This window comes from Sorghum bicolor, chromosome 9, assembly GCF_000003195.3.
Source record: "Sorghum bicolor cultivar BTx623 chromosome 9, Sorghum_bicolor_NCBIv3, whole genome shotgun sequence".
In the NCBI taxonomy this organism is placed as follows: domain Eukaryota; kingdom Viridiplantae; phylum Streptophyta; class Magnoliopsida; order Poales; family Poaceae; genus Sorghum; species Sorghum bicolor.
In genome coordinates this window covers 41,712,790-41,728,599 of record NC_012878.2, presented here as the reverse complement: position 1 = coordinate 41,728,599, position 15,810 = coordinate 41,712,790, and the positions used below count along the sequence as shown (strand labels likewise).

The 15,810-nt window shown below is 50.4% G+C and overlaps 1 protein-coding gene across 1 annotated transcript; it reads right to left on the bottom strand.

Annotated features, from left to right (window-relative positions):
* Positions 14,658–15,062, bottom strand: LOC110430447. Its single transcript, XM_021448128.1, has one exon. The coding sequence runs from the start codon at positions 15,060–15,062 to the stop codon at positions 14,658–14,660; it is 405 nt and encodes a 134-aa protein (XP_021303803.1).

Below are 15,810 nucleotides of genomic sequence, written 5' to 3'. Positions count from 1 at the left end.
TAAGCCACAACATTCTCCAGCTCGCCCCGAGCAAGGCCATGATGAGATGGCACAGACTTTTCAACAAGCACCGCCGACACATGAAGAACTACTCCCTCTAGTATGTGAAGCTCGTGAAAAGATCCCCATCATGATAAGGTCAACAGGGTCAAAATCTTTTGTGGATATGAACGTCTCGGGTATGTACAAGTGGTATGCTCATGACCACTTCAAGCCTGAGAACCAAGGCCCGAACAAATTTGCCTACAGGATGCCCACTGACACCTCAGACTACACAACGATAACAAAGTATACAGATGTTGAAACCATCAAGTGGTCAAAGGATTGCCCGAAAGAATATGTAAAAGGCAAACGTTTCCTACCAAACCGGATCTTGTGTAAGATGCCATATGGAATGAGAAGGTTCCATGATTGGTACTACTTGCATGTTTCACGTACAGAACTGAATGTGTTGGAAGCAGTAATACCTGCTCGCACATTTGGAGGCCCTGCTTCGGGTATTGCCTTTGACTTCAGCGACATCCAATCATGCTTTCACCTTAGTTCAATGTCGATGAATCTGATTCGCACTTGGTGCCTGTAAGTCCTCTTCCTCTTGATATGATCTGAAAGTAACCTAGTTGGATTTTGCTAAAACTAACTTATGTCATGATTTTTAGAATGCAAGCAAACTTTATGAAATCTACACGCTCAACGAAAGCCGGGTATGTAGACCCTATGCCTATAGCACAAATAAATTTTAATTACCCATCGAGATGGGAATTGGATGCGCCACAGCTAGCTGCTGGAGGGACGTTGGCGGAGAAAGAAAAGATCCGTGCGGCCAAAATAAGAGAAGAGTCTCTTAAGGTTGCGGCGTGGATTTTCGTATGTTTAAAGAATCTCCAACACTTCGAAACAATATGGATTCCATACCACTTCAAGTAAGTTCGATTAATTGTATACTTAACAATTGTTCGGTTTATGCAAAGGTACTTATGTGTTTATTTAAAATTGTTGTAGCAATCACTGGATAGTCATAGGTGTCGATGTCGGGATGAACATGGCATGGATTTGTGATTCTGCAGATTTTGAACCTCACACATATAAAGACTTCATGTCAATTCTCATTACATAAGCAAATTTGTAATCCTAGTAACCTTATATGATTCACTTTAATATCGACTTCTGCATACTATAAGTCACATTGATTCTCATTCAAACAGGGCATTCAGGGCCTATGTCAAGAATCACAAAGGAAGGCATGATCCAGGTCTGGGGAGCCACTTGCGTTTCAAATCTCTATTTTCGGTAAGTGCGACTTAGTTTGGCATAAAATTACTAATTTTTTTAGTACTTATACTTGACACATCTCCATTTGCGAATTAAAACAAAGTTTCCCAAGCAAAGGCCAGGGAGTCAGCATTGTGGATACTATGTATGTGCTTAATCAGTAACACAAAAGGCTACAGGAGACACCCTGAATTGGTAAGTTTGAATCTCTTAGTGGGTTGTAGTATGAAAACATAGTATTTCTCACTTAGCTTTGCAATCTCTTCTTTACACTAGACCTAAACTTGTCTTTTACGATCTTGTAGTGGAAAGAAGAAAAAAGACTAAAACGGATGTCTACAAGGATGATGACCTCTTAGACATTGTCGGTGACCTTTGCAACTTTGTAATGGACCATGTTGTTTATTACAAAGGTGATTACCATAACCCATAGTCCGACTTAGGTAGCAATCCTCTTTACCAGCACCTCCGTCAGTGGTATAGGCTATGTCTAGGTCGTTGATACATGTGAACTTGTTGGAATGGACTGTGATCGATTTGTATTAGTACTTGCAAAATTTCGGACTCTTTTGGATGGATTTGTAATGGACTTGGAAACATTTTGGACTTGAAATGTGGTGCTGTGTATATGTATGGATATTTATGTTGTGAATCTGTGATGTTGAGAATCTGATTATATATGTATATATGTATGTGGTGCTGTGCTGTGCTGTCAACTCGATTATTGTAATTTTTATTTTTTTTTCTGAAAAATAACTGTAGGGGCGGTTCTAGATTGAGCCACCCTTGCAAATGCAGACAATAGAGGCGGCTGAGACACAAACTGCCCTTACTAAGGCTCACTATAAGGGCGGCTGGAAGCACCAGCCGCTCTTACAGTGGTCACTAGTAAGGGCGGTTGTTGTTTCCAACCGCCCTTACAGTGGACCACTATAAGGGCGGCTGGTGTTGAACCGCCCTTACAGTGAATTCCACTGTAAGAGCGTTTCCATAAGGGCGGCTGGGCCAGCCGCCCTTACAGAGCTTATTTAACTGCCCCTGCTGTGCTTGACTGTAGTAGTGCGACATTGCAACCCCTCACCTCCACTTCACCTCTCACCTCGGCTATGGCCCGTTTAGGTCCCATGCTCTCATCCCTACCATAGCCCGCTTTCACCATAGCTAACCTCATCTTATGACCTTGCCTCGGTAAGGGAACGTCAACGACAGCATGGCCAAGGATGGTGAGAGAGGGAGAGAGAGAGAGATGGAGATGGGTAAGGACTAAAAGAAGAGATGGGTGAGGAGAGAGAAAATAGAAGGACATTCTAGATCCAAACATTGCATATAACAACCTAGGATCCTAACACCTCTCAATTTTAGCTATCGAAACTTTAGTTGACTAATTTTTAGCTAGGACTAATCAAGTTCTAGTCTACCCACATAGGCCGATGGTTATGTTCGACAAATAAAAGATATTTTACATGATAGCAAGGAACAAAATTCTGAAAATGTTCCTTTCTATTGAAAGCTTTGTTGCAGAAAAGTACCCATCATAATTGGTCTGACTTAACTGTATATTAGCTATAGTTGAAAGTACCGTTGAATGGCTGAATGGCTGACTTAACTGGCAGATTCGGCTGATAAGCTCAAGCCTTGTTTGCTTAAGCTTATTAGCCGAATCTATTAGCCATTGAGCAGTATTTTTCTCTCACAACAAATCAGTCAACGGTACATTCTACTAATCAGCCAACGATTTTAATAAAAAAATAAAAAAAATATAAAGTTTGCTTACCATGAGTCAAATTGTGTGCACATATATACTATACCACATATATACTATACAATTAGTAAAGTTTGCTGCATCTTGGGGCATTAGCACCGGTCGGGAAGGGCCTCTTGCCCCGGTTCCCGAGCCGGTGCTGCCCTTCTGGGACTAAAGGCCCACCCTTTAGTCCCAGTCCGGGGAACCGGGGCTAAAGCTCCCCCTTTAACACCAGTTGGTAATACCAACCGGTGTTAAAGGGTTACCAGGGTTGCCAAGGGTTTCTTTTTTTTTGGTTCACTTCTTCGGTTCTGTTTATTGTTTTTATATAATAATAATAGGTTTTTCAATACATATTTTTTGCTGATACAATAATATATTTATATTACACGCATATTAAGCATATATAAATGAAAATTATAGGCTTAGCTTTATAATTATGCTTTGCCTATAATAAAATGAATATGCCACATCAAAAATTAAATAGATATGTAAAAAGCTTTATATATAGTTTTATAAGTACAAAATTCATAACACATATATACATAGAGTTTTTTCTCCCAATGTCTAAAACCAATACAAATGATCATCGTTGTTTAGAATAAAAGTTTGAAGTGAAACTCGCCGTTTGGATTGATCACTTGCTCACGGAGAAATCCTCCTATTGTCTCTTAGATAGCTTTGATTCGGTCTTTTTGCATGACCTTTTCCCTCAACCATTCTGTCTTTAATTTGAAATAAATAAAAAAGGTATTAGTTATCTAAGTTATACAATATAATTCAGGAGATAATGAAAAGAGACATGTAACGTACTCTGAGCGTCTCTGTGGGTGTTTGATTGACTTGTGCCATCATGAATTTGCACATGTAATATGCACATAGGTTGTTCCCCCCTTCTTGTCTTAAACACCACTGTACGATATATATATAAAAATATTCACGACCACGACAATAAGAAAGCTAAAAGTTAGCGAAAGTTTGCTAGCTAGTAAAACTTACTTGTGGATGAATTATGTTAAGCGGCGCTTTACATCCACTGAGATGTTCACGGTCAATAAATCTTTCCCAAACCCTACACACAGCCATTGTGGATCGTGAACTAATAATTACATAGTCATATTATGATATTCTTCTAGCTGAGATCGACATTACGTACCTTTGAATAATGTTTACCATTTGTTGATAATTTTCTTGTGATTTTCTCATTGAGTCAAATATTATCAACCGGTTCTTGGGAATTTCAATAACCATGAGTATCCAGTGAAAGCTGTTTACACACACATATATATAGTCAGGCCTATATATATAACTATATAAAACTTGTCTCGAGTAATAATAAGTAAAATAAAAATATGCATGCACTTAATAACTATATAACTCACTCGAAGTTGAAGGGGAAGAGTATTTTTTGTTTTTCTTTTTGGTTCACAAAGAACCTCATAAGATTGGTGTAGACTTCTGTCTCATGAGATGCTGTCCACACTGCTTGCGGAGCCTTGAAAACAATATAAGGGTCAACGAACCCAATACTATTGTCATTTCTGATTCTGAGCTCTCTCATTTGGTGCCTGCATATATACATACAAATCATAAGTGTGTAAGGATTATATACATGCACTTAAAGAAGTTAGAAGTTTAATAAAAAGAAAGAAATACTTACAGACAAAAGCAGCTGACAAGAGATTTGTCGAGAGCGTCGAGGTGACATAATTGGTGCAATTCTTCGAACTGCACGTATATGAGGTCATCTCCACGGAAGTAGTGATGTTGTCTAATACGAAAAGAAATCCAATTATCTCCCCTTTTATACGCCTCAATGCACCACTTGTTTATTGCAAACATTTGTGTGCCGAGCTCATGTAAACGCTGAGGTTTGAATAGACTCCTGCCCGGTTTATATCTTGCCCTCCATTGATCAACTACCTGTTGACACTTGTTAACACCACTTGAATACTAGGTTGTCATCCCCAGCATGGCACTAGAGTGTACTATGGTATTTATATGCACACAGATAATCCGCAAGCGCACGGATACCGTTGAAGCTTTTACCCGGTTAAAGGTTTTATCGTATCCACAGGGAAACAGGAGAACTGATCCACGCTCTAACTTAACCAAGATAAGTAAATAGGTGTAAATAGGAAAGATGGTAGAATCGAATAAGAACAGTATTAAAGGTAAGATAACAGTGAGTGATAATATGGGAATAAAGAGTAGAGCAATTCTAGTATATGGGCGATGGTAGCAGAATAGAGAGGATAACTATGGTTTCTCTACTTCAAAGGGGTATGTCTATGTCTGGGACGAACCACGTGATAAGAGTACACCACAAAGGATGCTTATCCTTAGGCCGATAAACCCTACCCATCCGGCTAACGAGAGGTGGACTACAGAGGACCAACATAGCTGTCACATACGCGGCCTACCACACGATCCGGCTAGACATGGGATATCCACAAGTAATCTAGGTCTAAGCACCACGCTTACACCTATACTACCACTCTAACCTATAGGGTCCTATAAATTAGAAGTACTCAAAAGAGTTGTGAACCAGAACATACATGATTAGTAATTGCATAATGAATTAGAAGTAGATTACCAGAGTCATCCCTTGAGCACGCTTGATTAGAGCTTGATCATGACGAAGTACAACCGGAGGAAGAACCGTCAGGCCGGCCTCTCCTCTAATCCTCCTTCGCTCTCCATCTCACTACTATCTAGATCTACTCTAGTTTAGAGAAGAGAGGAGAGCTCTCATCTCTAAACCCTAGCTTTTGCTCTGTCTATGAATAATGAATAACGATCATGGGGTGCCTCCTCCAGGGGTCAGGGGGTCTGGTTATATAGTCCCCTCAAGTGAATCTGGGCCGTCGGATCAAACCGACATTGATTGAATGGTTATTCTTGATCCTTTAGGTCGGTGAAGCGTAATCCGCGAAGTTGAACGTGATTGGCCGAAATAGGTGGGCGGGCGCCCTAAGGACTTGGGCGGGCGCCCTGTCCCTGAACCCTCTCGGCTTCTGCTTTGTTCCCGTGGCTTCTGAAGTCTTCTAGATGATAGAAAATTGCACGGCATGTTCATATCTCTATGTAATCCCGACGTGTGGGCCTTTCTTCCGTATTTCCTGATAACCCCTGTTGATATTTGGGAACGCAATAAGGAATTGATCCGCAAGCGCACGGATATCGGTGAGCACTTCACCCGGGAAATTATCCAGAGTATCGTATTTATTTTTTTACCACTAGGAGAAAGAGTGCATCTGACTAACCGGTCTATTACTACTAACCCTTTAGGCACAAAGAATGTCTTTTGACGTGAGTGATAAATAGAGAAGACTACAACCGTAGTCTCCTTCTAACCTTGGTAAGGATGATCTACTGTTCTAATGGGGAGGCTAACTGAATCTAGACACCACAAAGGATGTTCAACCCGCACCTATAAACCCTATCCTTCCTGCTAACGAGATATGGTCTGCAAAGGTAACTCGAAATTGTCACGTTCCTCACTACTACCACGGTCCAACTAGTCAGGGAATATCTATGAGTACCCCAGCCTAAACACCACGTTTATGCCAGCAATGATTACTCTAAACTCTACGCGAAGAGATTAAAGTAAACTCATAAACCATAAGAACAATAAAACAAGAACTTACTAGAATTTAGAAGTCAAAATACTGAAGAATCCTAGGAGCAAGCTTCGGGTTAGGAGAACTTGATCCCGCAGGTACAAGCTTGGAGTAGACACCGACAGGCCGGGCTTCCTCCAATCTACACCTCCACTCTATCTCTCTCAATCTAGTAGAAACTAGAAGATCTATTTCTACTTTACATTGGTTGCTAAGCCTAAAAAGAAATATTAATTAGAGAAGAGGTTTTCCTTCGAGGGCACCCCTCAATCTCTATGATAATTTCTTATCTTCTCCAGGGGCCAGGGGGGTCTCCTTATATAGTCCTCCTCCTCTATGCGTTTTTGGGTCGGTAGGCGAGGTGGTACTATGTTTTCCTTGATCCAATAGGTCGGTGGAACATCCCGTGCGAAGAGAGTCCTGATTGACATCCAGCAGGGGGCGGGCGCCCAGGTCACCAGGGCGGGCGCCCTAGGCCTGGCCCCTTTCGGCCTTCGTCTTCTTCCCATGGCTTCTGGAGTCTTCTAGATGGTAGAAAATCACGCGGTGCGTTGATATCTCTATGTAATCCCGATATGTGGGCCTTTCTTCCTTATTTCCTGATAACCCCCTGCAGAAACAGATAAACAACAAAACTCGTGGAATTCTGTCAGATCAAACCCTAATTCTAGGTGTTGGTTGTTGTCGGCGTCTAGACTCGTGGTCTAGGCACTAACAAGTATAAGTTTGCGTGACTACCCAAATTTGGATGGTGATGCAAATGAGACACATGGGGTTTATACTGGTTCGTGCCAAGAATGCCCTACGTCCAGTGTGGCTGTAGATTCTGTATAACCTTGCACCCAAAGGTGCTTGTAGTAGGGGGTACAAGCAGGTTGTGAGAGAGGGCTAAGTCCCAGGTCTTGGCTTGGTGGTGGACAGAGTGCAGGTTGCTGCTCTGAGAAAGAGTGTTGTGTGCGTGTGAACTTTCTGAACCTGCTCTCAGTTGCGAACCCTGGCTCCCCTTGTATAGCCTCAAGGGAAGACCAGGTATTTACATGAGTAGATTTCTTTTATTGAATGGTGAAACCACAGTCCCGACCCTGTTGAGGCTGGTCCATCTCGTTCTTGAGGGATGGTCGACAACATGGCTGTTCCTGTAGAGGGTTACCGAGCCCTGTATGGGTCGCGGGGGTCGGATCGCCAGCACTGCTGCACATCCTGTCAATAGTGGGAAAAGACCCCAAATAGTGGTGCTGATTTACCTCTCCCATTCCCTTTCTACTGTGCGGCAGGACGCTATAGTGAAAGAGGTAAGGATGTACAGTGACAGAGGTAAGGCCACAGTGCCCGGGGTGGTTGGTACAGTTGGCACCCTGCCCTGCCACGGTATGGAAGTCATCGCGCTTGTCACCTCACGGGTATGGGCGCCGTATGGTGAAAGTCTTGTTGACCTGGTGGATCGGGATCCGGCACCCGAGCCCATAAGGGGTCAGGCGAGACGGAACCTGCGTCCGAGGCCCTGAGGGGTCGGGCGAGTCAAAACTTACGTCCGAGGCCCTGAGGGGTCGGGCGAGTCGGAACCTGCGTCCGAGGCCCTGAGGGGTCGGGCAAGTCGGAACTTGCGTCCGAGGCCCTGAGGGGTCGGGCGAGTCGGAACCTGCGTCCGAGGCCCTGAGGGGTCGGGCGAGCCGGAACCTACGTCCGAGGCCCTGAGGCGTCGAGCGAGCCGGAACTTGCGTCCGTACCCTAGTAATTGTAACTAGTATGTTTTTTGCGTTTTTTATTGCTCTGATTTGGGTATCCCTTATTATGGTACCCAACAGTAGCCTCCGAGCCTCTGAAGGGGTGAGGTCACCTCTTTAGAGGTTCTTTCCCCAGGGACTGTAGTTGACTAGGAGCCTTATACTTTTCTCCGGGGGGTGCGCGCGAGCGCACCCGCCGGGTGTAGCCCCCGAGCCTTTTGGAGGAATGGTGTTATTCCTTCAAAGGCTTTCACCCTTTGACAGCTATAGTCTGGAGTGTTTTAAGGGATAGGTTGCGTGTTCTTTACACGTAGTGCCTGTTCCCATGGTGCGAGGAAGCCCCCGAGCCCTTTCCCCGCAAGGGTCGATCAGGTTCTTTCTCGTCTTGTAATTACATCCCTCATTCTTCCTTTCGCTCGGAGGAGGGGTGGGTCGTGCCGTACTACCCTCGATGGGCGAGTGACGACGCTTCCCGGGAGCTGCAGGCGGGTAAATCCAAGTGGATGTCCGAGTCCCGTTCGATAGGGGTCGGCTAGTGGCCTTATGGGCACACCTCAAAAAGTACCCGAGGGCAGTCACGGTGGATGTCGGAACCATTCGTTAGGTTCTGAGGGCTCGATGCCTCCCTCGATGGGATCCCACTCACGTGACACCCGCATGGGTCTCGGATATGACTTGTAAAGATGCGCCGACTCCCTGTTGGGTTCGGACCTTGGCCTCTATTGTGCTCATCTTCAGTCATCCCTCGCTCGGTCATCCTGAGGCGACTGTTTGAACCTATGTCGCAGGTCAGCCTCGCAACCTCTGGAACGTAGGTGGCCATGGCCTGGGGATTTTGGGCCTCAAAAGGCTTTTTTCAGACTCGTTTTGTAGTGTTGGGGGTCGGGCGAGACGGAATCTGCGCCCGGCGGAAGACCACCTTGCAACTTCAGCTCGGGGCCTTGATGGGGTCGGGCGAGACGGAAAACTGCGCCTGACAGAGACCTTCCTGCGACGCTTGGTCAGCGGGGGGTCGGGCGCCGCGTCCCCTGGAAGGAACCGTCCTGACATAACTTTTTAGGGCGCTTCTTTTGAGGCGCGGCGCGCGGGGACTCGAAACGGCCGTGCCGTCTCGCCCCGGCCGGATGGGACGTTTCGCCTGCGAAATTGATGCACGCGTGCGGCGGGCGCGGGAATCGAAGGGAGTTGGCGCTTCGAGTTTTTCACCTGGTGAGGAGTGGACGACGGTTGCCTTCCTCCCTCTTGGCCTTCTTCGCAAGGGGCGCGGTCGTGGCGTTCCCCTTCTATAAAAGCGGCCGCTGGGGGCTTGGCTTCTTTCTTCTCGCTCCTGCGCCACAAGGCCCTTGCCTCCTGCCCCTTCTTCTGCCGCCATCTCTTCCATCTCCACCACGCAGACTCTCCTCTTCCTCCCGAAGCCATGGCCGGCGTCGAGGCGTGGCCGCCTAGCAATGTGACCAAGTCCGCGCTGGAGGCGCGCGTGAAGGCCGGGATTCTCCGTCCCCTCAAGGACGTCGGGTTCCCGGAGTGGATCATTCCTTCGGCGAACGATAGGGAGCCAAACCCGCCGCCGGGCTATGTGGTCTGCTTCCTGTCGTTCTTAGACCGCGGGTTCGGGGTTCCGGCTGGCCGCCTGATCAGGGCCATCCTCCACTACTACGAGGTGGAGCTGCACAACCTGAATCCCAACTCGGTGATGCAGGCCGCTGACTTCGCCACGGTTTGTGAGGGGTTCCTGGGGGTTCCTGTCAATTGGAACCTCTGGCTTCACCTCTTCAAGGCGGACATGTCGGCCCGTTACGTAGGGAAGGAGAAGATCCCCCTGCGGGCCGGCGGCTGCACGCTGCAGCTTCGCCAGCAACGGTCCGGATTATACATCTGGAGCTCGATACCATCGTCAACCCAGGGGTGGCAGAGCGCGTGGTTCTACCTCCGGAATGACGGTGGTCTTCTGCCGAAGTATACCGGGAAGATTGTGACGGAGGCCCCCCAGAAGTGGGTGTGGGGTGCTCTGGCCGAGGAGCAGAAGAGGCTCGCCCCGCTTCTTGCGGGGCTTCAGAAGCTGCAAGAGGCCCGAGTCACTGCGGCCACGGTGGCAATAGCGTTCCATAAGAGGAGCCTGCTTCCACTGGTGCAGCGCCGGGTGCCCATGTTTGAGATGACCCGGGACGTCCCTTGGGCAGGGACGAAGATGTTAGCCGAGCCGATATCGGCTTCGGACATCACCGCCCGGGTCGAGAAGACGACGCACCCGGAGATGAAGAATTCCCGGGTGGTGCCGATGCGCCCTGAAAAGGGCTACATTTCCTTGGTAAGAAGGTGTCCTTTATTTCGATCTCTTGCTCCCATTTTTTCTTTCGCCTGATTCCCTGTTGACCCGCTTGCTCCACAGGGGATCGGGGCCGTCAAGGATTCCCCGCCCCTGTCCCGGAGGACAAAGAGATCCGGGCCAAGAATCGGGCCCGGAACGAGGAGCAAAAGAAGGCCAAGGAAGACAAGAAAGCCAAAGCGGCGCGAAAGGCGGAGAGGCGGGAGATCGCCTCCAAGAACCGCCGTGAAGCCGAGAAGGCGGGGGTCGCCCCGCCTCCGTGTCCTGAGACTTCAGTCTCGGAGATAGTGGGCGGAGGAGACAACGCCGACTGGCTCGACGAGCTGGCGGAGGAGGATGACGTGATCCCTCCTGTCGGCGGGGGGATCGAGGCCCCGGAGGGGTCGGAGGCCCGAGGGGGTCGGAGGCTCCCACGGGGATCCAGGCGCCGGAGGGCGGACAAGCCGTCCCCCACATCATCGTGGATGACGAGGACAGCGCCCCTGGTGAGGGTTCAGCCCCCGTGGGTCCTCAAGAGGGGGAGAAGGCGTCGGGGGTCGGATCCGAGGCGCCACCTCAACCGGTAGTGCCTGAGGCTCTGGCCGAGCCCTCCCCAGCGTCCGGGGCGGGGACCGGCGTCTCGGTGGAGGCGTCGCCGGCCGAGACCATTGTGGTACCCCCTGCGCCGTTGGTGGGCGAGGCGGAGGTCGGCCCGACGGCCTCTGGTGCTGCGGGAGGCCCTCAAGGAGCTCCGAGCTCCCGGAAGAAGTCTGCACCCCGAGCGAGGTATGTATAGGATTTCTGATTCCTCTGCTGATTTTTTGTTTTCCTCTTTCTTCTGATTTGGAGTTGCTCCTCCAGCCGTAAGCAAAAAGCGCCTTCGGTGGCGCTGGCCCCCTTGAAGGCTGTGAAGAGGGGGGCTCAGTCGACTCCTGGGTCGGCTAGGCCCGTGTCGCCGCCGCCGCCGCGCTACGAGGAGAGAGGGCGCCACCAGGGACAGGACACGGGGGCGCCGAAGCCCCAAGGACCGGAGGATGCTGACCTGGGAGGTGCGGCCCGGCCTGAACATGCTGAGGAAGGCCGAGCCATCGTGGCGTCCAGCGTGGCGCCCGAGGCCCCCACGGCGGGAGAGGGAGATGCCGGATGGGGTAAGAGCCCCGTAATCTGGCCCAACCTCGGCGATGCCGAGGGGGGAGCCAGATTCAGAGAATTACCTCTGGCAGGGTCTGGACACGTGTGGGCGCGCTGGTGTCGAGGCCCTCAACCGAGCTTCTCAGCTTGTGGGCCGTGACATGTTTAACCTGGCTCAGGTGAGATTTTTACCCGTGTTGTGAAGTATTTTTGTCCTCGCTTTGCGATACTAACTCCCTGTGTGATCTCCGATCTTGAAGGCGCTCAAGGCCACCTCCCTGGAGTAGTCGGTATGTCTCCGTCGGGAAAGGGACGCTCGGGCGTCCTTTGAGAACGAGAAGGCTGCCAGGGAGGCGGCCGAGGGGGAGCTTGCGAGGGAGTGCGAGGTTTCTGCCGAGCTTCGGCAGAAGTGCTCGGCACTGGCCACCGAGGCTCGGGAGGCCCGGGACAAGGTCGCCCCCCTAGAGGAGAGGATTGGGGCCCTTGCCCGGGAATCCGAGGCGCAGAAGGCGGCGGCTGAGGGGTATAAGGGTGAGGTTGCTCGGCTTGAAGCTTTGCTTGCCGAAAAAGACCTCGCCTTGAACCAAGCTCAGACCGACCTAGCCGAGGCTCTGAGCCAGGAGGCCCGCTGGCATCAGAGCTCGGCGGAGCACGAGAAGCGTGCCGAGGGTAAGACTTGCGCCCTTCACCTTGGACTCCTCTGTACTTTTGAGTTAGCCTTTCCTAACTTCTTGTTTCTTGTTCCGTTTTTCAATCAGAATTGGAGAGGAAGGTGGTCGAGACGACCTCAACTGCCGAGGCCCTGCAATGGTCCCTTGATGCCGAGGCTTCAGACCGCTCGACTCTTGAAGCCGTGGTCACCTTGGCGTGTGAGGGGCTCGGGGTATCGGCGTCGGGGTCGTCGCTGCGGAGTCGGGTCGAAGCCTTTTACTCCTGGGCCAGGGAGAGGATGAGGGAGGCACTCCACGCCGGGGTGAAGAAAGCCCTGGCGGTGGTGAGCTCTCACTATGCCGGCATTGATTTGCCGGCAGTCTGTGAGGGCTATGTTCTCCCGGATGATGAGACTGAGGCCCAGGAGGAGGTGTAGAGGCTTGAGGACGTCGCGGCTGTCCCCGAAGATGCCTTGGCCGCCTTCTTCGACGACGAGGTGGAGCTTTCGCCCCTTGGGGCTCAAGGATCTGGGCAGACAGGGCAGTAGGATTCTTAGATTTCTTTTCTTTTTGTGGGTGCTGAGGCTGGTGGGCCTTGTAATATATATATACAATGTTAATGTCGAATGTAGATATTTGCATAACTGCTCTTTTTGAGCTTTTTCCCTAAGCATCTTATTTTCTTTCTCTTTATGCCGATCCGACCTCGGCAGCGCGAGGTCGGGTGAGCTACTTAGAGTTTTGCGCTAGCCAGAGTCCCCGAGCCTAAGTACTTTTCCTTTTTCCTTAGTAACTCTTGGAAGTCCGAATTCGTTCCCCGAATCTAAGGTGAGTAGAGGCAATGTTTTCCTAAACGCTAAACGGTAAACAGTCGGTCGCCTGCCGTTTAGCCATTATTCGGGCTAAACAGTCCATTAAACGGACTAAACGGTCAATTAAACGGACTAAATAGATGATTAAACGGAAACGGTGTACCATTGTGTAGCGTTTACACGGCGTTTAAACGGTCTAAACGGCCGTTTAGGCGAACAGTGAGTAGAGGCGGTCTTTGCTCGTGAGCGCAGATCCTTCCTCGGGCTCATGCCTTAAGATTTAGGGGACGGATTTTTGGTTTCTTAAGACTTTTTAGGAGCGAGGAGGAAGACCTTGGGTCGGGGTTCTTTTAACTTGCGCGAAAAAAGAAAAAGATTCGGAGTCGACATAGGGGGTTCCCCCCATGTAGCCCCCGAGGGAGGCTCGGACTCTGCTTGGCAGGTCCGAGGCTCTCTGATAACTTAAACTTTGATTTATTCCTTGAAGGTAATGAATGAACAATGAAATTTTTACAAATTTCTAAGGGAAAAAGCGACGTAGCTGTTCTATGTTCCATGCGTTTTTGAAGACCTCTCCCGCTTCATTGGCGAGCTTGTAGGTGCCGGGTCGGAGAACTTCGGCGATGACAAAAGGTCCTTCCCAGGGAGGTGTGAGCTTGTAACGACCCTTGCTGCTCTGTCTGAGCCTTAGCACCAAGTCGCCGACTTGAAAGGCTTGGCCTCGGATCCGTCACGCATGGTATCGGCGGAGGGCCTGTTGGTACTTGGCGGAGTGTAGGAGGGCTATATCCCTGGCTTCATCCAGCTGGTCCAGCGCGTCTTCTTGGAACGTCTTGCCGCTATTTTCGTCGTAGGCTTGTACCCTCGGGGACCCGTACTCTAGGTCAGTGGGGAGGACGGCTTCCGACCCATAGACCATGAAGAACGGGGTGAAGCCTGTGGCTCGGCTTCGGGAGGTTCTCTGGCTCCAGACCACGGCTGGTAGCTCTTTGAGCCACCTTTTTCCAAACTTGTTCAGACGGTTGAAAATCCTGGGCTTCAAACCCTGGAGGATTATGCCATTGGCACGCTCCACTTGACCGTTGGTCTTGGGATGAGCCACTGCCGCCCAGTCCACACGTATGTGGTGTCTGTCGCAGAACTGCAAGAACTTTCGCCCGGTGAACTGTGTGCCGTTGTCGGTGATTATGGAGTTCGGTACCCCAAATCGATGGATGATGTCTGTGAAGAACAACACTGCTTGCTCAGCCTTGATCCTTGTAATGGGTCGGACTTCGATCCACTTGGAGAACTTGTCGATTGCGACAAGCAAGTGGGTGAAGCCCCCGGGCGCTTTCTGCAGAGGCCCGACCAGGTCGAGGCCCCAGACAGCGAAAGGCCAGGTGATGGGGATTGTTTACAGGGCCTGAGCGGGTAGATGTATCTGCCGAGCGTAAAACTGGCATCCTTTACAGGCCCTGACGATGTCCGTGGCGTCGGCCACGGCGGTGGGCCAGTAGAAGCCTTGTCGGAAGGCATTTCCTACCAACGTCTGAGGTGCGGCGTGATGGCCACAAGCCCCCGAGTGTATGTCCTGCAGGAGCTTGACTCCTTCCTGACGTGGGATGCAACGCATGAGGATGCCCGAGGGGCTGCGCTTGTACATCTCCCCGTCGAGGAGGACGAAAGTATTGGCACGACGGGCCACGCGCCTTGCCTCAGCCTGGTCCGGGGGCAAAGTGCCGTCGACGAGGCGTTGAAGCAAGGGGTAGCGGCAGTCGGGCGAGTCGTCAGGTGCAGGTGGCTCTGGCTCGATGTCCATGGCCTCCTGTTCTTGAGCGGCAGCGTCCTTGGGGTCGGAACTCTATTTGCTTGGGGGTTCGTCCGACCCCCCGTCGTCCTTGTAGTCGACGGAAGGCTTGTAGAGATCGCTGACGAAAACATCCGGGGGGACCGTGGCCCGCTCGGATGCCATCTTGGCGAGCGCGTCGGCGGCCTCGTTATACTTCCTTAACACGTGGTTAAGTTCGAGACCGTCGAACTTTTCTTCCAGGCGTCGGACCGCTTTGCAGTATGCGTCCATCTTGGGGTCATGGCAGCTGGACTCTTTCATGACTTGCTCGATGATGAGTCTAGAATTGCCTCGAGCGTCGAGCCGTTTGATCCCAAGCTCGGTCACGATGTGGAGACTGTTAACAAGGGCCCCGTACTCTGCTGCATTGTTTGAAGCGGGGAAATGGAGCCGGATTGCGTATCGCATCCTTACCCCGAGAAGTGAGATGAAGACGAGGCCCGCGCCGGCCCCAGTTTTCATCAAGGACCCGTCGAAGTACATGGTCCAGCATTCGTGCTGGATTTGTGGTGGTGGGAGCTGAGTCCCAGTCCACTCTGCCACAAAGTCCGCCAGGACATGGGACTTTATGGCTTTCCGAGGCTCATAGGTGATCCCATCGCCCATGAGCTCTATGGCCCATTTAGCAACCCTTCCGTTGGCTTCTCGGTTCTGAATCACTTCCCCCAAGCGGAAAGACGATACCACCGAGACTGGATGAGACTCGAAGTAATGGCGG

Coding starts and splice junctions, on each gene's coding strand:
- LOC110430447 (XM_021448128.1), bottom strand. CDS start 15,062: ATGGACATCGAGCCAGAGCCACCTGCACCTGACGACTCGCCCGACTGC.